Genomic DNA, 25,175 nt, shown 5'->3' on the forward strand with positions numbered 1-25,175 from the left:
ATATTAATAGCACAGTAGAACAGCCATAGCAAAGATACAATATAATATGGATAAGAGAAAGGTGTGGGAAACAAATAGAAGTGGGTGGCTAGACTGAGTTCCAGAGAGTGGCTGCAACTCCTGAGAAAGCTCATTGGCAGATGTCAGATCGTATGAATTCCTTTGGAAAGGGTATGGTGCACTTCAAGAGGTATGTAGAGGGTTAAACTTTTTTTTTCTTTTAGAGTTCTTTATTAACAAACACCAGAAAACAATTCCAGCAATAATGCCACTATCAACAGTAAAGATTAATACATACAAACAGTGGAGCTAATTAAAAAAAAAAAAACCACCAATACACCCCAGTTGGCTTAAGGGCGATGAATAGATAAATATAGTAAAGGTGAGCATCAGACCTCTAAGATTTTAACCATTTTGAAATATAGGAACAAACCAACCTCCCCACCCCTTCCCCAACTCTCTACCAAAAGGGAGATGCTAAGAAGTGTCAGGGAATAAGCGAAGCAGAAAAAAAGACAATGGCATAAGCAAATATAAAATACTAACATTTATTAGACAAGAAGGGTAGCCCGATCTTTTCCCATTTACTACTACTATAAATCATTTCTATAGCGCTACCAGTCGTACGCAGCGCTTCACAATTAGGCAAGGAATGCCTACTTTCAGCAGTGAGCATCTCCGTCTCAAAAAGAGGGGGTAGATTCCAATCTTAAGATATAGTTTTAAATGTGGCCTGGCAGGTTAGTGCCAGTTTTGCAGGAAGGGTGTGATGTGGTTATGCTTTTGCAACCTGCCGCCTCATTCTGAATTAATCGCAGCTGCTGGAAACTCTTTGTGGTTAGACAGTAACCCTAAAACCACAGATAACCAAACGACAAAGTCCCACCAGACAAACAGCAATACACAAAGGAAGTGGGAATGTAGGAGGGCTAGACACACCTCAGGATCAATAAAGTTAAATAGTTATTACTCTGGTGTATGTAAAAAAAACAGAATAAACATAAAATCATCACATTAAAATCAATGTATGTAAAACAATACATAATAAAATAATGTCAGTAAAATAATATCAAAGCTTAAAAATCAGCATTACACAATGAATGTAAAATCAGTGCTCTAGACTCGACATGGCACCTTGTTTCGGCATATAACGTGCCTGCCTCAGAAGTCTGACGGTGAGTAAATGGTGTCAAATGGTAATGCTGAGTGAAAAAGGCAAAAGGGTCTTTAAAAAGACCGTGTAAAGAAGTGAATGAGCACTCATGCTACATCGGTGTTTACATAGTGCATCAGTTCATGTATGCACGGTCTTTTTCACCCAGCATTACCATGTAGCACATGGTGTAGCTACAGGTGGGCCTGGGTGGGCACAGGCCCACCCATTCTTGGTTTAGGCCCACCCAGCAGTGGCACCACACTGCTCTCTCCCCCCTCTCCTCTGTGGTGTCCCGGCATCTGTGCTCCGGTCTCTGAACCCTGTCCCTTCCCGGTGTACTGTATAGGTGTCCTTGGTGCCTGCAGCAATTCATTCTCACTGCTTGTGCCGGCCCCACAATCTTCCATCTGCCATGTCCTGCCCTTGCTAACATCCTTGCCTGTTTCCTGTCTGGTGGAATACAGCTGCAGGGCCGGCACAAGCAGTGAGAATGAATCGCTGAAGGCACCGAGAACACCTGTACGGTACACCGAGGAGGGACAGGGTTCAGAGACAGGAGCACAGGTGCCTGAAAGGCCATGGAGGAGAGGGGGGAGGTGTGGGGTAGATGAAAAAAAATCTGTATTTTAAAAAATATCTCCAGGAAGATATTTGTTGTGGGGTGGTGGGGTGCGTGCGTGTGGAAGGGCCCATCCAATTTACCTCTGGATCCATCCAAAATACTGAGTCTGGCCACGCCTCTGGCTCAAGGCCCCACACCGGCCCAGCTTGCTTTCACTTCCCTGTTAGCAGCAGCAGCCAGGAGGAAGTGATAAGAAATGCCAGTCAGTGCTGTGGAAGGGGAGAAGCACAGAAATTTCTTCCGACTTGACTATAAGCTGAGATCCTGATTTTTGGTCCTTTTTTGGGCCCAAAAATCTCCATTTATAGTCGAGTACATACGGTATTCCTTCAGAATGCACTGAACTAAGTGCGTGGCTTTCTGAACTGACCTCAGTTGGTCCTGTAATCCTCCTGTTAACACCTGGCTAAGTAGTTTGTTCCCATTACCCTAGACATCTTTCCAATGGTGAAAGCCAGAATGCTCACCCAGCAAGATAGCAGATAAACCAAGAGGAATAAGGTAGGATCATTAAACACCTTTATGTTCCATTAAAGACTACTAACTTCAGAACAGTGTGTTTGTGTATTTAGCACCAAGGGTTGTGAAGGAAAGACTGACTTAAAACATAAGAGGGGAAGGAGGTAGAACAAGCTCAGCTGCTTTTGAAAGTGTGCTTGTTTATGAATCCATTTTCTAAAATCTATATGAAAACTTTTATTTTGCTTAACTTTGGAGGGTGTCAGACCTCAGACTGCAGGTGCCCTGAGAAGTGCCAACGCCCCTTCCAGTGGCACCATCCCTAAAGCTGTCCTGGAATGGCACAAACAAGAGCCTTCAAAGCTTTCCTTCTGGGGGTCATCATGAACCCAGAGAGCGCTGCTGAAGTCCTTTTGCTGCAATTCTGAGTGCTTTGCTTATTCTCCGCCAAGGTCCTGAACTGTTGCATAAGATCCTCATCTGTCTACTTAAACTTCATTGGTTTCAAACGTCAGCATCAGCAGATGCCAGCGTCTTTCACCCAGCCCTCGGTGTATTGAATGGGACCCAAAGCTTGCGTATTTTCTATTTTCAGGTCTGAAGTAAAATTTATCTCTTTCACTGTGGCACAAACAGAGTAAACAAGTTTCCCAGACTCATTAAGGAGGGCTGGAAAGAGGAAGGTCAGGATGGTGAATGCCATCCTTTGCCTAATCACTGAGATCTTCCTGTTTCCCAGGGATTGGCAGTGCAAGAATAACTGTGCCATTGCTGCAGAAATATTCTGAAACTAGGTGGTTCCCTCCCCCCCCCCACCACTCATTAAGACATCTGGCTGGAGGAGCTCTTGCTTCTCTGAAGGCCAGGCTACACACGCTATCCATACAACTAATTACCCTAATTAAGTCTTCATTAGCTACTCCAAGAATCTGATGATGTTGTGAAACCTAAAAATTAATCCTCAAAGATTGCTATAGGTGGATATATGTTAGGGGTCCTAAGGTGTGCCGAAAAGTGGCCTGCGCTGGTGTAGACGCGTGTATTGGAAGCGTGCAGGTCCATTTTTCAACACACCTGCAGAAAAGGCCTTGGGGGGGGGGGGGGGGGCTGAAAATGGACGTGCGGCAAAATGAAAATTGTCGCGCGTCCATTTTGGGCCTAAGACCTTACCTCCACCCATTCACTTAGCGGTAAGGTCTCACGCATTAACCAGGCGGTAATCATCAGCACGCATACGATGCCAATTACTGCCCGGTTAGCACCGTGCACCCAAAAATGTAAAAAATGAAACTATCTGGTCTCACCTGCCTGCCTCCTCGGCTCCGGGCCCCCTGCATTCGAAGCGGCAGTCACAGATCATTTCCCTTCGGGCCTTCCCTCCCTGTGTCCTTCCCTCATGGAAACCGGAAATTACATCAGACGAGGGCGGGACACCGGGAGGGAAGGCCAGAAGGGAAATGATCTGCGACTGCCGCCTTGAATGCAGGGGGCCCGGAGCTGTAGAGGCAGGCAGGTGAGACCGCCAACTGCAGCGACGGGGGGCGGCAATGGCAGGGGGAGCGACGGGGGCGGCAGCAGAGGCAGGGCGGCCTTGCCCCGGGCCCGGCCTAGTATCTTGACAGCCCTGATGGGCAGACTGGATAGGCCATATGTTTATCTGCCTACATTTATCTGTGTTTCTATGTTCAGTAAGAAGGAAAACTTCATCTGGCAGGGCTTGCGGATCCCCGCCAGTTCAGGTATTTCTTCAAGTTCGGGGGAGGTTGCCAGGGAGGAGGTGGCAGTGAAGAAACTTTGGGCCCACCCAATTTACTTTCAGGCCCACCTAAATCGGCCGTCTGGCTACGCCACTGTTCTAGCCTATTTCACTAAGGAATTACGTTTCCTTCTCCACTCTTCAAATCACATGGGGAACAAAAAGCCATTTTTTCAGTATCTTAAGACACCCCAAGCATTGCTCTCCTTTCCTTCTAAATGGTTCCCAGCTGTACGAGGGTTGCAGTCTTATGCACCCTCATCACACTACTTGCTCAAAAACATTCCTTTTGCCTGTATCACAGGCCTCAATATCTTGCTAAATGGTTTCAAGCCATCTAATTTCTGGACTTCCTCTGGTCCTTTTTCCTCTTATGGTGACAAAGCAACGTGCGGATAGCCCAGCAAAAGAACAACCTTCAAACCATGGATGGTAAAAACAATGTATTCAAAAGAATGAGCCGACCTGGCTGTGTACCTGCAGCCAGTCTGTGTCAGAGGTTCAGGCCACTTGCTCCAATGTGACAGTAAAACACTGAAGGGTCAATCTTCAAATTGATTCAACTGGGCAGGAGAGACTTCTGGCCAGTTAAATCTGCTGATATTCAGCGGCACTTAACTGATAAAGCCGTAGCCGGAGATTTTTTGTGGGCAATCTGGGGGCAGAGTCAGTACTTATGTGATTAAATGTCGATATTCAGCACTTAACCGCCCACCACTGGATGAATATTTACTTTTGAGAAAACAGTGGTGCTGCTCTGATTCTGTTTTTAAAAACAGTGCCAGCAGGGCTGCCGAAAGACACAGCCAAGCCCAGGGCAGCATCGCCCCCCCCCCCCCCTCACACTCGGGCCGCCCCCTACACTTGGGCCGCTACTGCCCCCTTACCTTCCTGTGTTTTCTGCTCCTCCCTCAGTCTGTCATCTCCTACTCATCTGTGTTGGGACCTGGATTATCATGTTAACATAATCATCCAGTTCCTGGCACACAGAGGAGAAAGACAGACCTGGAAGCAAGCAGGCAAGAAGAAGCTTCTGCGCCCTCGCGCCAGGCCCTTCCTTGGAGGCTGGGTCCAGGGAATCTTGCCTCCTCTCCCCCTTCTCGGTGGCCGTGACTGCCAGAACAGTGTGCAGACTGCTGCATAGGGGATTGTCTTTTTCCCACTTACCCAGCCTTCCAGAATGTTCCTGCAGAACATAAGAGGTGCCAGCTGGATCAGATGACTGGTCCAAGGCCCAGATATTGTCTCCAACAGTGGCTAGTCTGAGCAGTGGCGTAGCCAAGGGTGGGCCCAGGCCCATCCACTTTGGGCTGAGGCCCACCTAATAGCAGAACACCTGTGATGTGGCTGGCAGAGATTCCCAAGCCCTACCAGCTGAAAACTCCCAACAACTTTCCCTCCTGCATACCTTGAAAAATAGCAGATCTTTGCCTGCAGCGAACAGTGACTGATACATACTACTTGCACCGACCCCATAGCATTCCCTCTGACATATTCCCACCTATGCAGAAACAGGAAGTTGTGTCAGTGGGAATGCTTTGGGGCCAACATGAGCATTGTGTATTAGTTGCTGCTTGCTGCTGGTGAAAATCTGCTATTTAAAAGGTATGCGGGACAGGGGGGATGTTTGAGAGACCATATGGCATGCAGGTGAGAGAAGGAGAGACCACATCACCTGGGGGATGGGCGGGGTTCTTCTGTCCACCCATCTTGGGCCCAGGCCCACCCAAAATTGGGTGTCTGGCTACGCCCCTGAGTCTGAGTCACTTGGAAGTACCAGACAAATCCTAAAGAAACATCCAGAAGTTGGCAGTGATGTTAGTGGTATGTAACTGCTGTGCATTTCTGAGATCTTTTTTCTCACCAAGTCTTGCCACTCACTTTCACTTTCACCACTGCTACTGAAGTATTCATTCTTCAAGTATTTATATATTGCTTAGACCTAAGTGGTATACAGCTTCATTATACAGATACTGGGTCTGTCCCTAGTGGGCTCACAATCTAAGTAATGCATTGTACTACTGTTGTACCTGAGGCAATGGAGGGTTAAGTGACTTGCCCAGGGTGACATGGAGCTGCAGAGGGAATTGAACCCGGTTCCCCAAGTCCATAACCCGCTACACTAACCATTAGGCCACTCCTCCATTCCCAAGTATGGAAGGAAGCAAAAGAAAGATGCACTCTGGTCACATGTCACCCAGGATAAAAAGGTACCCACCTTTTGCTTCAGCATTGGTTCTAGTGATAGTGGTGACGATCACAGAGATCCAGCAGAGCAGATGACAATAATAACATCCCTGGTGCAGATATAGTCCATCCTGTTCATGAAGACAGACCACAGGAAGCTAATGAAAAGGACTAACCACAAGTAGGTAGACCTCTGCAGATAACGAGGAGACAAGGTACTGTGGCTCTTATGCGAGGGGGTTGAAAGGGATGGGGAGGGGCAGCGCTGCCGGGGGGGGGGGTCAGTAGTGCTGGGGGGGGGGGCTAAAATGTGGCCGCTCACCTCGGGCTCTGGACCCCCCCTCCCACCAAAGTCTGACTACGCCCCTGGTAAGCACTAGAGTTTCTTATAGTTATTTGACCACCACACACTTAGGGGTGATTCTCTATATGGCACCGAAAAAATCATTGCTCTGTAAACCTCACTTAAAGTTAGGCACGGTTTATAGAATAGCCCTTATGCCGTGGAATCACACCTAACTTTGGGCCTCTTTTACTAAGGCGCGCTAGCATTTTTAGTGCGCGCTAATATTTAGGGTGTGCTAAACGCTAGTGACATCCATCGCTAACGTTTAACGCACCCTAAATATTAGCGTGCGCTAAAAACGCTAGTGCGCCTTAGTAAAACACCCACTTTAGGCGCCAGCTGAAATGTGGTGCAAATGTACTCGCCTAAATTTAAGTTTCACTATACCAGGGGTTTTCAGCCCAGTTCTCAGGACATACATAGCCAGTCAGGTTTTCAGGATATCCACAATGAATATGCATGAGACAGATCTGCATAGAATGGAGGTGGTGCATGCAAATTTATGTCATGCATATTCATTGTGAACATCCTGAAAACCTGACTAAGTGTGTCCCAAGGACTGGACTGAGAGCTAGTGCACTATACTGCATGCATTTTCTTGAAAAGCAGACACTTTCAATAGTCAAATAATGATTCCAAATTTTCCTGAAGTATTTCTGAGCTCAGATTCTGAGGGTTAATTAGCTAGTGTTCTCCACTCTCCTTCTCCACCTTCACCCTTGTCTGTCCAGGCTGCCTTTTGCTTCACTATGCAGCTCCTTGTGACTCTGAGCAAGTCACTTAACCCTCCATTGCCCCATGTAAGCCGCATTGAGCCTGCCATGAGTGGGAAAGCGCGGGGTACAAATATATTTTTTTTAAAAACTCAGTCAAAAGTTGCTACCATGCACATCTCTGCTCTGTAAGGCTGGAGACAAACTGGATGAACCTCCATAATATCTTCTTGGATTCTTCAGAAAATAAATCACTGGTCTGCATGAGCATAAGCCACTGGTTCTCAAGGACATTTCCTATCAGCTCATATCCCAGCGAGTCTGACGCTGCATGGTGGATTCAGGCTTTGACCGAACTCAAATATCTAAGCTATTACGTGTCACGTAGGGTGTGTATGTCAGATATTTAATCTTCAGCAATGAGACCTGAGTTCTGATTTGCTCCCTCTGCTCTTATTGCAATTAATTTTCTCAAGGTTTCATGACTAGCACCACAGATTTCCAATTTATTCTCTCATTTTTACTTGCCCCTTCACCTTCAGAATGGGAGGCACCAGAACTGTGGTCTTCATTCCCAGTCCTCAACGGCTGCCAACAGGTAGGGTTTCCAGGATGGCCCTAATGAAAATGTATGAGAGAGGTTTTTATACATTGGGACTGCCAGGCAAGCAGGGTTAGCTTATTGGACGAGGTGAGGCTCTGGCCCAGGGTACCAGCGATTAGGGGCGCCAAAATACCCAGCCTATGAACTCACCTGGTCTACAAGTTAAGCCTTTTCTCCTCCCCACCCACTTCCCAGACTCTTCCCTTCTGTCCCCCCTCCCCACAGGTATGGCACTGCTCCCTCTCCTCTCTCCAGTGGCGTTGGAAGGGGGGGCGGTGGGGCAGTCCGCCCCGGGTGCACGCCGCTGGGGGGGTGTTGTCTCCGTTCGTTCCTTGCTCCCTCTGCCCCGGAACAGGTTACTTCCTGTTCCGGGACAGAGACAGCAAGGAACCAATGGAGCCAACGCAGCTCCCAGCGACGTGGACTCGGGGGCGGATCGGCCCTCCCACCCACCCCTCGCTTCTAAAGTAAGTAACAATGCACTCCGGGGGGGAGGAGGGTGCGTGCCGGAGGGGGGGGGGTGCGCGCTGAGGGGGGGCGCCGTGCTGCCCCGGGTGTCAGCCGCCCTCGCTACGGCACTGCCTCTCTCATTCCCCTGTGGTCCTGTAAAGTTCATAACAACATAACAGGCTGCTTTTGGCTAGTCCCTGGGTCTTCCTTTAGCCATGTCCTGCCTTCTCTGATGCAATTTCCTGTGGGTGGCACACAACAGAGGGAAGACCCAGGGGCTGACCAAAGGCAGCCTGTCATGCTGCTGCCACACTAGTGACCAGCATAAACTTTACAGGACTGCAGGGGAGTGAGAGAGGTGAAGGAACAGTGCTGGACCTGTGGGGAGGGGCAAGAGAGAAACGGAGAGACCAGACCGTCAGGAAGGGGGACAGAGGAAGGGGGAAGACAGACGACCAGGATGGGAAGAGGTGAGGGGAAGTGAGAGGGTGCCAGCAGTTATGCAATGGGGGGGGGGGGGGGCACTGCCAAAGCAAGTTGGCTCAGGGTGCCATTATCCCTTGAGCTGGCCCTGCAGGTATGTAAATCTCTCATGCATATTGATTAAGGATATGCTGAAAACGTGACCCGTTGGTGGCTCTTGAAGACTGGGAGTGAAGACCAAGGCCCTAGAAGGACCTTTCTGAACTCTTTGGTTGAAAAGAAGGGGGGGGAGCTCTGTTTGTCTTGGCTCTTCACTTATTGCACATTGATTTTGATAAGTGTGAGGTAGCAACACCCCAGTCACATTGGGGAGAAAAGTAAAAAGTGTGTATATGGATTTGAGAGGGTTAAACTCTTACAACTGCAGATTTACATGGGAGAAGATAATGACCTCCTAGAAGTAGATTTAAATCACTGAGCAAGGATATTTGGATGGCCTGAAGAACAGCTTCACATAAGACATCCAAGTTAAGAAATTGCTCCAGTGGATTCTTCTTTCTCTTGAAAAGGCTATTTGCCTTTGTTTCCTAGAGAATGGGTCCTTCAGCCTGGTGTCTCTAATAAGGGCTTGGGAAAACTCAGAAATTCTCCCTAAATCACCCATGGCAGGGATGGAGGAAGTTGTGGGAGTAAAAGTGGGGAGGGGTTTCTGTACTGAATCATTGGAGAGTTTGACAGTCAACGATAAGAGAGAGAGGCATCAGTGAAGACAACTATTCTGTACTATCCAAAATAACCCAGCATCCCAGGAGGATTTCATTGGACCAGCTGCTTAAAATGCATTTTACAATTTGACAGAGAACCTCAATTATTTTATATTTGCATTGTATATGAAGCTAAGGACCTATCTCACACCAGATCCACTATTTGATAGTCTTTTTGTTTAACAAAGAGTTTTCAAAAGTCTCTCACTCACATGCAGGGTACACAAGAACATAAGAGAAGCCATACTGGGTCAGACCAATGGTCCATCTAAGCCCAGTATCCTGCTTCCAACAGTGGCCAAGCCAGGTCACAAGTACCTGGCAGAAACCCAAATTGTGGCAACATTCCATGCTACCAATCCCAGGACAAGCAGTTGCTTCCCCATATCTATCTCAGCAGACTATGGGCTTTTCCTCCAGGAACTTGTCCAAACCTTTTTTTAAACCCAGATACGCTAAAAGTATATCGTTGACACAGGACTGACAAGTGTGATAGACTGCTGCGTACTAAGCAAGTTTTAATGCGTGTTAACGCAGAACATGTGGTACATAATGACAACAAGACCAAAAAAAAAAGAAACCCCATAAAGAGGAAATGATATAGAGGAGATCCCTCAATCAAGGAGGAGGCTTCTTTAGAAATTACAAATGCAAAAAATGTGATTAATATTCCTTTACTGTATTCCTAACACATAAAAATTAGGGCTCCAAAAGCCTTTGCTGTGTTTCCAACCAGTAAGGGTACAGCTCAAAGATAGGCCTCGACACGGTGCCATGTTTCAGCAGAAACGCTCAGAGCACATTATCAGCAAAGCGAAAGCTGGTACACGTGCGTGCAAATGATTTCAGCAGTGGTCCTGTCTCTGCTAACAGCACAAGATAATGCTGTTATCAAGAGTCCTGTTTTTATCAGTATGTGTAGCCCTGCTCCCTCTTGTTTTATTTATTTATTTAGATTTGCTCACACTTTTTCAGTAGTAGCTCAAGGTGAGTTACGTTCAGGTACACTGGCTATTTCTCTGTCCCTGGAGGGCTCACAATCTAAGAGCCCTTTTACTATGCCGCATAGGTGCCTACACACGCCCATTGTGCGCCAATTTGGAGTTACCGCGTGGCCCAGGGGGTAATTTCATATTTTACGTGTGTCTGACAATAACTTTTATTTTTGGATGCGCGGCGAAAACCGGGTGGTAATCGGCAATCTATGCACGTAGACCATTACAGCCTGGTTACTGCGTGAGACCTTACCACTAAGTGAATGGGTGGCAGTAAGGTCTCAGACCCAAAATGGATGCGTGCCGATTTTCATTTTGCAGCACGTCCATTTTCGGCAAAAATTTTTAAAAGGCCTTTTTTTACAGGCGCACTGAAAAATGGATCTGCATGTGCCTACATTAGTGCAGGCCAATTTTCGGTGAGCCTTAGTGAAAGGACCCCTAAGTTTGTAGAGGCAATGGAGGGTTAAGTGACTTGCCCAAGATCACAAGGAGCAGCAGTGGGATTTGAACCAGCCATTCTGGATGTCAAGAGGGTTGCTCTAACCACTAGGCCACTCCTCTACACCTTGAGTTTCCTGTAAGCCTGTGGTTCCCAAACCTGGTCCTGGAGTCACCCCAGCCAGTCAGGTTTTCAGGATATTCATGAGAGAGATATGTATGCACTGCCTCCACTGCATGCAAATCTCTTTCATGAATATACATTGTAGGTATCCTGAAAACCTGACTGGCTGGGGTGCCTCCAGGACCAGGTTTAGGAACCACTTTTGGTGTGTTGTTTTTTTTGTTTTCATAAAGAGTTCCACATAAAATTGAGGGGTGGGAAAGGGATGTTTATGTTTGTTAAAACTTGGTAATACTACTCACCTTTCCAGATCAGAGCAGTTTACAAAAATTATTACAAATTAATTAAAAAGGTGGGGGAGGAAGGAACTAAAGAACGTAATGGACATAACACAAGTCTTCCGTTGTACGATTCCCTAGTGTGGCTGTGCCACATGAACTTTATCTTACCACAACATCACTTTGTATTTGTTTACACCGGAGTCTGTAACACCTCTCTGGTACTATGTAAGCCACATTGAGCCTATAAATAGGTGGGAAAATGTGGGATATAAATGTAACAAATAAATAAATAAACTCCATCAATAAAAAGGATAGACCTGACACACACTTTCAGAATCCTAATCAGTCAATCGATACATACTAAACAATTATAAAATACTATTAAATATTGTAGAATAAAGAGTATAAATCAATAGACAGACAAGATCTCCCACACTCCGAGCTATAGATTAAAAGCTAACCCAAAAAGTGTGTCTTTAATAAAACCTTTTATAACTAGATTCTGCTCAGATTTCTTTTGGCAAGTCATTCCAAAGGGATGGTTAAGCCAATATTATCAGCTGACTGGCTAAGTTACAGCAGCCAAAGATAGACCTCCTATTTACACGGGTCTATCTAGCCACTAAACTTAGCCGGTCAGCCAATGAATATTGGCACTAACCAGCTATGTTGTGCTAAATATTAGCACTTAGCCGGCTTAATGTAATTTAACCATCCAGGAGCTGTTCCTGTCCGGTTAAATAGCCTTAAGCCGGCTAAGCGCTAATATTCAACACAAGATAGCTGGCTATCTTGGCTGAATATTACAGCTTATTGGCTGGCCTGGTCACCGACTATGTTGCGTGACATGACTGGTTAGTGCCAATATTCACTGGCTGACCAGCTAAGTTTAGCGGCCAGATGGGCCTGTGCTAATAGCAGGTCTATCTTTGGCCGCTATAACTCAGACGATGAATATTGGCTTAATCAGCTATGTTTTTAGTGGCCAAAAAAACCTTGAAATTCAATGCTGGTTGCCAGATATGGCTCCAGCATTGACTTTCTGGGTTCGCTGCCAACCGTAGGAATTACCCAGCCTCCCTCCTGGTCTCAATATCAACCCCCTTATAACTTGTTTAACTGTACAAAGAACTTGCCTTGAGTTTAGCCACCCATCTTTTTATCCCAATTGACTCTGTACTACCCATCTTGAACCCATTTAAATATTTTCACTTGGCCCCTCAGCTACATGGTAAGCTGTGTTGAAGAAAAGCATTAAACAGGAGTGGGAAGTGGAACCAATGACTCCAGAGTCTGGAACAGTAGGGTCGAAACAAAGAGACTCTATTACAGACTCTGAGACTGTATTAAAGTCTCTTTGTTTCGACCCTACTGTTCCAGACTTTGGAGTCATTGGTCCACTTCCTACTCCTGTTTACTGTTTGTTGGTTTTGTGGGATTTTGTTGTTCACCCACCTGGGTGGATTGCCCTTCCTTGTAGAAAAGCATTAGCATCATATCTGTGTTATTTGAATGTTCTTTCATGCTGTATTGTTGATATTGTACTGACATTTATCATATTTCTGTTATATGGTCATTCTGCAGGGCTGTGAAATATGTATATTTTTGATACTATTTCATGGTAGTCCTATTATTAGGTTTCAATTTGCTATTTCCAAGTTACCTCATTTATTGTATTTATGTTTATTCTTGGTTATTTTACTATTGTTATGCTGTTAACAAAATTGTAAGTTCTCTTCATAAAGGCAGTTAATGAATCCCAATAAATAAATATAATAGTTGGGGAATAACACCAGTGACAGGCAGACTTCTACGATCTATGTCCCAAAAATGGCAAGGACAGATCAAGAGTATGAATGCATATGTCCTATGGGTTTATCTTGTTAGGCAACCTAGAAGGACCGTGCAGGTCTCTCTGTGGACGATGCTCCTTCATTTACTGTCCAGAGCACATTTTGGAAATCCAAACTCATCTCCTGTTCCTTGCTTGGTACGAGACAGGCACAGGTCCCATCTGGTCCCCCTGTGATTATTTCTCAGTCGCAGTCCCGAGACACACAAGCCGCTCTCAGCTCTTTTGTGAGTAGCAGATTCTCATTAAGCTTGGCATGTCTAGGACAATAAGATTCTGATCACCGTCACCCACATCATTCGGGCTGTGGTTTGGATTCAGCCTTGGACAACCAAAGCAGAGAATGTTCTTTTTTTTATATAAATGTACTCTGAGCTCTGTGAAATAGAGCTTTTAATTAAAGATGTAACTCTTTGACATTATAGGGCAGAGGCTGGGGTCAGGCGGGCTCTTTTACCAGAGTACCTGTAGATTTGAGACAGTTTATGACATTTTAATTATCAGAAGTATATGATCCACAGTTGAGTGCTGAAATGATCCTGTTCTAATGTCGCTACAGATGCAATTCATCCATCGGGTTCGTTATTCCTATCTCTGTGGCTCTTATTTTTAAAGAGAGTTGATGGGCTACTGATCAGATGCTGTAGAAAAAAAAAAGCAAGAGAGAATGAGACAGAGACATAAAGGCAGAATGGCAATGAACAGGGGACGATGGAGATGAGAGAGGCAGACAAAGGGAAATGGATAGACAAAAGAAACAAGAATAGAGAAAGAAATGGGCAGAGAGAGATGTGCTGCTGCATTTTGCTAGATTCAAAACTAAGACTTTCTTCTTTAAATAGGCTTTGGCCTCCCTGGTTGATTAGCTCTGGCCTCCCTCCTCACTCTCCCATGCTTGTTTCCTAATATGTTTGTATTGAGTCTACTGGTTTTCCTATTGTTGTGCTCTCTCTCTCTTTCCCCATCTTGTTACTGTTTTTGAGTCTTTGTTGGGGGTTGAATTTTTTCTGTTCTGTGTTTCGCTGATTTACTCAACTGTGAACCGCCTTGATGTCTCAGGACGGTTTGACGGTATTAAAAATGTATGAAAATAAATAAATAAAAGAATTCTTCATCCCTTCAGAATCTGCAGCCTAATGCTGAAAGCTGTCAGGGTATAAAAGATCGGACAGTGAAAGAGGACAAAAAAGAGAGAGAGAGAAAGATACTGGGGAGACCTGTAACCATGAAGGACCCAAACAAAACCCCAGAATGTGTTGGCAGGACCTCCATATCTGAAGCCATTGACCACACATGAGTTGACTGATGTGGCCCAAGAGGAAGCTCTGGGAGCCTCGTTTCAGCTGGAGTCATTAATTCTCCAAGCAGACAGTTGCATTTTAATGTCTATTTCATGAGCTATTATTATTGATCTGCAGGAAGTCATGCATAGCTCCTACAAGATGGCTCTTCTACTGTTAAGATAAAAAATTGTCATTTAAAAAGGTCAAAGAGAAATTCATTAGATCTTTCCCCTTTGTTTTGTTCCAGTTTTTGATTGTGTGGGATGATGAAGAAAGACTCTTCCGATGGATGGATGGATGGATGGATAAGTACTTCTTGGCTGGTCATGTGTAAGTGTACTATTTCATTTTTCATGGCATTCCCAGAACTCAAGTCATGGTTATATCCTGTGTTATAGTTTGTTACTATGCTACTTGTCAACAAGGGTGCCTCGATACTTCAGCGGAAAGATCTAGAACAGGGCTTCACAAACCTGTTGTGGTGACCCCAGAACCAACTGAGTTTTCAGAACATCCATAGTGATGTTATATGAGATTATATTGAGACTCTAATATGCAAATTTAGCTCATAGTAACATAGTAGATGATGCCAGAAGATGACCCATCCAATCTCCCCAGTAAGGTGCTTAGGGATGTAGCTGCTGCTCCAGGCAGGTTATTCCCCCTCCATGTCATCTTTGAAGTGCAAAAAGCTCATTTCATTGCTGTTTTGAGCTGACCTGCTTTCTGCTTTATTTCATCCTATTGACATTTTGGGCCCTCTGTGGATATCCCATTCCTTTTATGAATTCCATCATTGTTTCAGTCTTCACACCAGCATCTCTTTGTGTGAAAATGCATTTCCTTATGTTGCTCCTAAGCTTCCCTCCTCGCAGCTTCCTGTCATGTCCCCAAGTTTTTCAGCTTTCTTTCTTTTGTAAAAGATTTTTGGGTTTTTTTTCTGCATTAATAGATTTCAAATATTTAAAGGTCTGTATCATATCTCCTCTCCCTCTTCTCCTCTGGGGTACGCATATAGGTCCATTCTCAAATTTATTTTGCTCAGCCTCTGCGCCATTTGACTTTGTTATTATTATTAAAATTTCAAGACAAATTATAGGAAATAATAAAAAACGCAACGAGGCAATGAATAAAACACAGAGAATCCAGGAAAGCAAACTTTCCAGTCATAATAAAGCCCCCATTACTGAGAGAGAAAAGGAGGAGAGAAAGATTGATACAGTACCTGAAGAACACAACATTTCAAAATATGTCTCATAAATCAACCCTAGCCGCCTCATAAAACAATACTAAACAAAGCCAATTAAATACTCAAACATTCTTATCTTGGCGCAGTGAGTTTTCTTCATCTCCACAAAAAGATACCTGGTTCCTTGAAAAGTAACCAAGGATTTACAAGGAAATTTTAGGAAGAAGGTAGCTCCCATGGCCAAAATTCGAAGCTTCAACCGTAGGAACACTTTCCCCTTAACTTGTATAGCATGACAAAAACATCAGGGGAAAAAACATATAACAACACATCTTTCTTAAGAAAATAAGCTTTTAAAACTATCATCCTCCTTAAGGGCCTGGACAAGAAGAGTAACTCTACTAGAAATACTGTCAGAAGACGACTCGAAAAATGCAGATCCATAGAATTTCTGAAGAAGTCTGTGAAACACGCAGGTCATCCTCCTGCCCAGCCCCCACGGAGTCTCTGTTAGTAGTATAAGTTAGAAATAAGGATACAAGACATATGAGAAAATGTTGATATTTCAAGAAAATATTTCTTAATCAGTTTAAAGGGTGACAACAAGTGGGTTTTGGAAAATTAAGGAATGTAAACAAGCCATACTGTGGAAACGTGGTCACATGCTCTCCAAGTCCAGGTGGCCAAGCTGGGCCTGGAAAACAAGTGCCATACTCCTGTTCACATACCAAATTAATTAGAGCTGTGCTCTTCTTCTGCATTCCAACTTATTTTCACACAATCAAAGTTAAACAACCATTTTTAAACAGAATTACTTCTAATCAACAATACAGACCCCGAGTGCACTGTTCGGTCAAGACAGAGATGAAAAACAATCTTTAAAATTCATTTCCATTACAGAGTGGAGTGGAAAACATGAAAAAGGACCTACAGAAGCTAGAAGAATGGTCTAAGGTTTGGCAATTAAAATTCAATGCGAAGAAATGCAAAGTGATGCACTTACGGAATAGAAATCCACGGGAGACGTATGTGTTAGGCGGGGAGAGTCTGATAGGTACGGACGGGGAGAGGGATCTTGGGGTGATAGTATCTGAGGATTTGAAGGCGACGAAACGGTGTGACAAGGCGGTGGCCGTAGCTAGAAGGTTGTTAGGCTGTATAGAGAGAGGTGTGACCAGCAGAAGAAAGGGGGTGTTGATGCTCCTGTATAAATCGTTGGTGAGGCCTCACCTAGAGTATTGTGTTCAGTTTTGGAGGCCGTATCTTGCTAAGAATGTAAAAAGAATTGAAGCGGTGCAAAGAAAAGCTACGAGAATGGTAAGGGATTTGCGTTACAAGACGTATGAGGAGAGACTTGCTGACCTGAACATGTATACTCTGGAGGAAAGGAGAAACAGGGGTGATGTGATATACAGACGTTCAAATATTTGAAAGGTATTAATCCGCAAACGAACCTTTTCCGGAGATGCGAAGGCGGTAGAACGAGAGGACATGAAATGAGATTGAAGGGGGGCAGACTCAAGAAAAATGTCAGGAAGTATTTTTTCACAGAGAGAATAGTGGATGCTTGGAATGCCCTCCCTTGGGAGGTGGTGGAGATGAAAACGGTAACGGAATTCAAACATGTATGGGATAAACATAAAGGAATCCTGTTCAGAAGGAATGGATCCTAAGGAGCTTAGCCAAGATTGGGTGGCAGAGCCGGTGGCGGGAGGCAGGGATGGTGCTGGGCAGACTTATACGGTCTGTGCCAGAGCCGGTGGTGGGAGGCGGGACTGGTGGTTGGGAGGCGGGGATAGTGCTGGGCAGACTTATACGGTCTGTGCCAGAACCGGTGGTGGGAGGCGGGGATAGTGCTGGGCAGACTTATACGGTATGTGCCCTGAAAAGGACAGGTACAAATCAAGGTAAGGAATACACAAAAAGTAGCACATATGAGTTTATCTTGTTGGGCAGACTGGATGGACCATGCAGGTCTTTTTCTGCCGTCATCTACTATATGTTACTATGTATGATCCCTAGATCTCAAAGAATTCTCAAAAACCTCAGCTTAATCCTTAATGTGAGTCACACCTGTCACTCGTTGGAGACTAGTTTGTGATTCTTGCATCTGTATAGTGTATTCCACAATTTTCATTCTATCCTTGTGCTCTCCCAATTTTTACTTTACTTTATTGGATTTATACCCCACATGGGTCCAAGTCGGGGACTCATTTCTATGTGGCTTACATTAAGTTCAATTGGAATTACAATACAGTCAGATGTGCACACAGAAGTCGATCAGGTTTACAGGTGGCAATTTGATGTGCAAATAGACTACTACTACTACTACTTATCATTTCTATAGCGCTACCGGGCGTACGCAGCGCTTCACACCTGAACATGGAGAGACAGTCCCTGCTCAATAGAGCTTACAATCTAATTATGACAGACAGACAGGACAAGTAAGGGATAAGGGTTAGGACAGACAGGACATATCAGGGATAGGGGACAGTTGAAGGTTTAGGTTTAGGAGTTAAAAGCAGCATCGAAGAGGTGGGTTTTTAGCCTAGATTTGAAGATGGCCAGAGATGAGGCTTGGCGTACCAGCTCAGGAAGTTTATTCCAGGCATACGGTGCAGCAAGATAGAAGGAACGGAGTCTGGAGTTAGCGGTGGAGGAGAAGGGTGCAGATAAGAGAGATTTGCCCAGTGAGCATATTCAAAGTAGTGTTAGATGTATAAATAGAATCAATCTACCATGCATCTGGTTTTACCCAGACATGTCCTCTTTTTGAGCACACGGCTGGGCAACCGGGCAGGTTTTGCCAACCTGCCTGTTTGTCCGGATTTGCGGATGAACAGGCAGACTGTCGGGCAGGCAGGCAGGCGGGCAGGCGGGCATCCTATCCTCCCCTCCCCTGCTTTACCTTAGTGTGGTGCCCTGGTGGTCTAGTGACCTCTTCGGGACGTCTGCAGACTATCTTTCTCCCAGCGCCAATTCAGATTGGCTGCTGAGAGTTCAAGCGGTGGCCTCGCAAGACCTTCTGTACAGAAACGTTTTGAGTTTTTTGCAGAAACTTTCATAGGTGGTATCGTGTCATGTGTCCTTTGGCAAAGTGTTCCGCCATCTGGTGGCATTATATGAGAAGTCAGCAGTGTGAGCTACTTTGTAGGTCACTTCTTTGCATCTGGGATGATGTAAAATGAGGTAGTCTCTCAGTTTATTCTTGAGGGTAGGTTATGGTAGTTAGACTTGTGACATCATGTAATTTGGTGCGGTGCCATATACAATTTTGAAGATCACTCTTGCTCTTATTGGTAGCCAGTGTACAGCACTGCGCATGTCTAGTAGCGCTATAGAAATAAGTAGTAGTAGTAGGTATTGCAGCAGTGGCATAGCGTGGTCGTATCTGAATGCTCCACAAATTAGGCGTGTTGTGGTATTTTGTGCTGCTTGTAGTTTTTTGAGTATGTATTCTCTACATCCAGCATAGACTGCATTGCAGTAATCTATCTGGGACAAGACAAGGCTTTGGACTAGAATTCGGAAGCCGTTTTTTGAAAAGTATGCTCTTATTCTTCATCATTTCCAGAGGGATCTGAATACTTGTGATTCTAGAGTCATGTGTTGGTCAATCAGTATTCCTAGTACTTTGACATTTGGTTCTAGTGTGTATGTCATTGGGCCTATTTGAATTTTGTTGTTTGCTATTTGTTTGAAAGGGTTGGTTATCGCCATGAACTTTGTTTTCTCTCTATTGAGTTTCAGTTTGAAGGTTGTGGCCCATGTTTCCATCAGGTCAAACATAGTAACATAGTAAATGACAGCAGATAAAGACCTGTACGGTCCATCTAGTCTGCCCAGCAAGATGAACTCATTCCTTCTCCCTTTCTGTTTTAACATTTTTGCCTGCAGCAAACTTACAGCAAAAGGCAATGATTCCTTTAAAACGGAATCCTATCCCTCCCGTTATGACCAATCAGTGGCTATAATAACATATAGTACCTCATTCCAGCCTTGGAATTCAACTTTCCCCTGCATTCCTCTTAAAAAGGTGTCATTCTTTGTACAAATCCCACGTCGTCAAGATATACTGCTATGGATTTACAGCCTGTCTCACTGACACAGACCACTCAATAATTACCGTGGATTCTTTTGGATTCGTATTAGAGAAATGAAATCTTAATTAGAGGTGCTAAATTCTACAATGATTAAGGTATATAGGGAAGGGGAAAGGGAACTGGAACTTGATATACCGCCTTTCTGAGGTTGTTGCAACTACATTCAAAGCAGTTTACATATATCCAGGTACTTATTTTGTACCAGGGGCAATGGAGGGTTAAGTGACTTGCCCAGAGTCACAAGGAGCTGCAGTGGGAATCCAACTCAGTTCCCCAGATTCAAAGTCCACTGCACTGTCAAGTGCGCATACAATTTCTCTTTTTGCGTTCATGGTATCGTCTGAGAAGGGGGTGCATATGGTTACATCGTCAGAGTAGATGTTTGTTTTGAAGATGCTTGCTTCTAGTTTGTGGCCCAGGGGTGCCATCAGAATGTTGAATAGTGAAGGCAATATGGGGGAGCCTTGGGGCAGTCCACATTCTGGGACACATTCCGCCGATAGTGATCCTGGCATCTTCACTTTGTAGGATTCTGTTGCTTAGGAATCCCACAAACCGTGATAAGGCCTTGTCACTTATTGCTATGTTGCCTAGCATGTTCAGTACCAGCTCATGGTCTACCAGGTCGAAAGCTGATAACATGTCGAATTGGAGAATCATGGCCCTGTGACCCATAACAATCACTGTTCTTAGGTCTTCTACCAATGATGTTAGTACGTTTTCAGTGCTGTGGTTTGGGCGGAATCCTGATTGAGAGCTGTGTAGTATGGAAAAGCATGTCATATAATCCATGAGTTGGTTAGCGGCTATGCCTTCCATAACCTTGGTGAGTAGGGGGATGGACGCTACAGGTCTGTAGTTGCATATGACATCCTTCATGATTTTATTTTTTGGGATGGGGGTTAGTATGATTTCTCCTTTTGGGAACTGGCCCTGATTAAACATGGAAGTAATGTGTTTCATGAATGTCCGTTTCTCAACAGGAAATTTGGGCAGGTGTCAAGTGTGCATTGTGATTTGACCAGGGGCGTATCTGCGTGGGGCCTCAGGGGCCTGGGCCCCCGCAGATTTCGCCCTGGACCCCCCTACCGCTGCCAACCCTCCCCCTCCGTTGCTCGCCTACCTTCGCTGGCGGGGGACCCCAACCCCCGCCAGCCGAGGTCCGCGTCCTCCTGCCGCTGCCGGCTGCCTTTGGTCCTTTAATTCTTCCATTGAAGCTGGCGCCGACGAAAGTTTCTTTTGAGTCTGACGTCGCTGCACATTGTACGTGCAGGACGTCAGACTCAGAAATTGTTTCTGAGTCTGACGTCCTGCACGTACAACGTGCAACGTGCAGCGACGTCAGATTCAAAAGAAACTTTTTCGTCGGCGCCAGCTTCAATGGAAGAATGAAAGGACCAAAGGCAGCCGGCAGCGGCAGGAGGACGCGGACCTCGGCTGGCGGGGGTTGGGGTCCCCCGCCAGCGAAGGTAGGCGAGCAGCGGAGGGGGAGGGTTAGCAATGGCAGCGGCTGGGGGGAGGGGGATCGGCAATGGCGGCGGCGGCGGCGGCGGCGGGGGGGGGGCTATAATGTGCCCCCCCTCTCTGGCCCTGGCCCCCCCTACCGCCGCAGTTCAGATACGCCCCTGGATTTGACATATTTTTTCACAAGATTTTTGACCAAGTCAGTAGAGGGAGGTATTGCCTTGAGTGAATTCCTTCAAAAAGGCAGTAAATAAATCCTAATAAATAATAAAGAAAACCCTTTGGTTTTGTGGGTGATCCAAATTTGGGACAGCCAGGCCTTAAACGCTCAGGGATCAATGTTCACAGCAATTTAACCAGGCAAGAGAGGCTCGTGGCCAGTTAAATCACTTATGCAGGGCTATCGACTGATGTTCAGCTACACTTAACCAGCCAATGTTGAATATCAGCACTAACCATGAAACTTGATGCCAATGATTCTGTGGGCTGTCTGGGGCGGAGTTGGCACTTATGCGGTTAAGTGCTGATATTCAGCACTTAACCAGATAAGTTAACTGGACAAATAGGACCACATAAAACACAGTCCTATCTTTACCCATAAGAACATAAGAATAGCCATACTGTGCCAGACCGTCCATCTAGCCCAGTATCCTGTTTCCAACAGTAGCCAATCCAGGTCACAAGTACCTGGCAAAAACCCAAATAGTGGCAACATTCCTTGCTACCAATCCCAGGGCAAGCAGTGGCTCCAACCATGTCCATCTCAATAACAAGACTATGGACTTTTCCTCCAGGAACTTGCCAAACCTTTTTTAAACCCAGATACATTAACCACTGTTACCACATCCTCCGGCAACGCGTTCCAGAGCTTAACTATTCTTTGAGTGAAAAAATATTTCCTCCTTTTGTTTTAAAAGTATTTCCATGTTACTTCATTGAGTGTTCCTTGGTCTTTGTACTTCTTGAAAAAGAGTGAAAAATCGATTCACTTTTACCCGTTCTACATCACTCAGGATTTTGTAGACCTCAATCATATCCTAACCTCTTTAGGTTTTCCTCGTATAGGAGGCGTTCCATCCCCTTTATCATTTTGGTCGCTGTTCTTTGAACTTTTCTAATTCTGATACATCTTTTTTGAGATACAGTGACCAGAACTGAATGAGGTTGCACCATGGAGCAACACAGAGACATTATAATATTCTTTGTCTTATGCAATTAATTGCTGAATACCGGATAAATGTTAGCCGGCCACACCTACACGAATTTTTAATGCCTCTGCCTGAACATGGTCTGGCATTGACTATCTGGGCATAACACCAGTGATGGCCAAAAAAAAAAAACCATCCCCCACTGACCAACATCAGCTGAATATTTATCCCTCAGTTTTCTCATTTTAAAATCACTTGAGATTAAAGCAACTGAGAAATCTAGTAGATATCATAAGATAAAACACATTTTGTCACAAACAGAAAATTGCACCAGCAAATTATAGTATAAAAACCATTGACATTTATGGTTCTATATTCTAAAGTTACATAAAATCTATGAACAGATGAAATTCTTATGTCATTACTCTTTCAATATGTATCCTTTTCCTTTGATGTATTGACTAAGTTTTTCAGTTGTTACCCTGCAAAGTTTTCCCCTCATTAAAAATCAATAACTTTGTTTTGAACTAAACAAAATCATTTGTCTGTATCCAGTTCCCATCAATCCATGCCTGCCTTGCTTTGGCTATTGATTGGGAACTCACAACTAATTGGTTGGGTCTCCGCATTTGACCCCTCCTCAGCATGAGAGATAAGACAGAGAGCCCAACCAACAGCAGATTACATGCAGGATTCTGGTTTAAATGATCCAGATGACTCCTCTTCCCCCCCCCCCCCCCCCCCCCCCCCCCCCCCCCCCCCGCATGATGCTGGCAGAAGGAGGGAGAAGGCACAGACAGGAAGGGCTTTCTAGGCGGAGCTCAGCCAGCTGTTTCAGGGGCTATAAAGCCCAGAAGCCATCCACACTGCCCACATCTCACTCCTTGACACTACAGACCTCCTGCAGGTAAGAGGTTTCTCTGACTGGCATTACTGCAGTGGCTGCAATCTCTGACATCCCTCCCTGTCTGCTACAAAGCCCTTAATTCTTATCTGCTTTCCTGTATTATTTCTGATCTGTAATTTCTTCTCTCTAACAAAAAAAAATGTTGAAAATGTTTTCTCTTTGTAACTATTTTATTTACCATTCCATTCAGTCAATTTAGCGTAATTGAAAGGAAAGGAAAGGAAAAACGCAACACTGTACTATATAAAATATAATGCACCAGGTAGGGGAAGGGGTAAACATTGGAAAGTTTCTGATGTGTACCTTCACTATTAGATTGTTAAAATGAGAGTTGAGAGCTGCTGCCACCTTCTTGCTGCTGTTTTGTTTGCAAACTTACTGTGTGGTAAAACTGGATGATGATGCTTGGGCTGTGGTCTTTCTAGGACGAGATAACAGCATTGACTTTCAAAAGACAAAGTACGTGGGCACAAGCATGAGAAGATAAGAGCATAAAGTTACATACTGGGTCAGACCAAAGGTCTATGTAGCCCAGAATCTTGCTTCTAACAGTGGTCAATCTAGGTCACAAGTACCTGGCAGAAAGCCAAAAGGGGCAGGACACCATCCAGCTTATTTTCGAAAGAGAAAGACGCCCATATTTCGACACAAATCGGGAGATGGACGTCTTTCTCCCATGGGCGCCCAAATCGAAAGCTGATTTTGGGCGTCTTCAACTGCAATCTGTCGTGGAAACGGGCAAAGTTGACGGGGCATGTTGGACGCGTGGTGAAGGCGGGACTGAGGCGTGTTTATTGGCCGAGGAGAGATGGGCGCCCTCGGCCGATAATCGAAAAAAGAAAGGCGTTTTTAGCGCGAATTTGGGTCACTTTTTTTGGACCCTTTTTTTTCACGAACAAGTCCTAAAAAAGTGCCCTAAATGACCAGATGACCACCGGAGGGAATCAGGGATGACCACCCCTGACTCCCCCAGTGGTCACTAACCCCCTCCCAACCAAAAAAAACAACTTTAACAACTTTTTTTTCCAGCTTGTATGCCAGCCTCAAATGCCATACCCAGCTCCATCACAGCAGTATGCAGAGCAGTTGTTAGTGGGTGCAGTGGACGTCAGCCAAGTGGACCCAGGCCCATCCCCCTCCCACCTGTTACACTTGTGGTGGTAAATGGGAACGCTCCAAACCACCCCCAAAACCCACTGTTCCCACATCTAGGTGCCCCCCTTCAGCCATAAGTGCTATGGTACTGGTGTAGAGTTGTGGGGAGTGGGTTTTGGGGGGGATTTGGGGGGGCTCAGCACCCAAGGGAAGGGAGCTATGGATTTGGGAGGTATTTTACTTTTTTTTAATTGTTACAAGTGCCCCCTAGGGTGCCCGGTTGGTGTCCTGGCATGTGAGGGGGACCAATGCACTACGAATCCTGGCCCCTCCCACGACCAAATGCCTTGGATTTGTTTGTTTTTGTGCTGGGCACCTTCAGTTTCCATTATCGCTGAAAAACGAAACCGCCCAGCTCAAATCCACACAAATCCGATGCATTTGCCCGGCACAAACCGTATTACCAAAAAAAAAGATGGACGCCCATTTTTGTTTTAAATACGGTCTGTCCCGCCCCTTCACGTACCCGTTCTCGGAGATAGACGCCCATGGAGATGGGCGTTCGTGTTCGATTATGCCCCTCCATGCTACCTACTCCCAGGGATAAGCAGGTCTACCTTAATAATGGTTAATAGACTTTTCCTCCAAGAACTTGTCCAATCCTTTTTCAAAATACAGCTGTGCTGACTTCTTTTATCAAACCCTCTTGCACTGAGTTTCAAAGCTGAACTATGTGCTGAGTGAAAAAATATTTTCTCCTATTCTTTTAAAAGGTATAACCATATGACATCATGGATTGCTCCCCAAGTCTTT

The 25,175-nt window shown here is 45.2% G+C and overlaps 1 protein-coding gene across 3 annotated transcripts in view; it reads left to right on the forward strand.

The window, feature by feature from the left end:
• The first annotated feature begins 1,975 nt into the window (after nt 1–1,975).
• The window catches only part of LOC115482250 (gastrin/cholecystokinin-like peptide), a 35,980-nt gene continuing 12,780 nt past the window's right edge, over nt 1,976–25,175 (forward strand). For 2 of the 3 annotated variants that reach the window (XR_003944048.1, XM_030221901.1), the window contains exons 1-2: nt 1,976–2,279; nt 14,704–14,786. Coding sequence is in view for 1 of the 3 variants with exons in the window: in XM_030221901.1 (XP_030077761.1) it covers nt 14,720–14,786 (67 nt within the window). In the remaining 2 variants the exon portion in view is untranslated. Of the gene's footprint in view, nt 2,280–14,703; nt 14,787–23,237; nt 23,268–25,175 lie in introns of those variants that run through there. The other variant, XR_003944049.1, reaches the window with a different exon arrangement.

This window comes from Microcaecilia unicolor, chromosome 12, assembly GCF_901765095.1.
Source record: "Microcaecilia unicolor chromosome 12, aMicUni1.1, whole genome shotgun sequence".
Taxonomy (NCBI): Eukaryota; Metazoa; Chordata; class Amphibia; order Gymnophiona; family Siphonopidae; genus Microcaecilia; species Microcaecilia unicolor.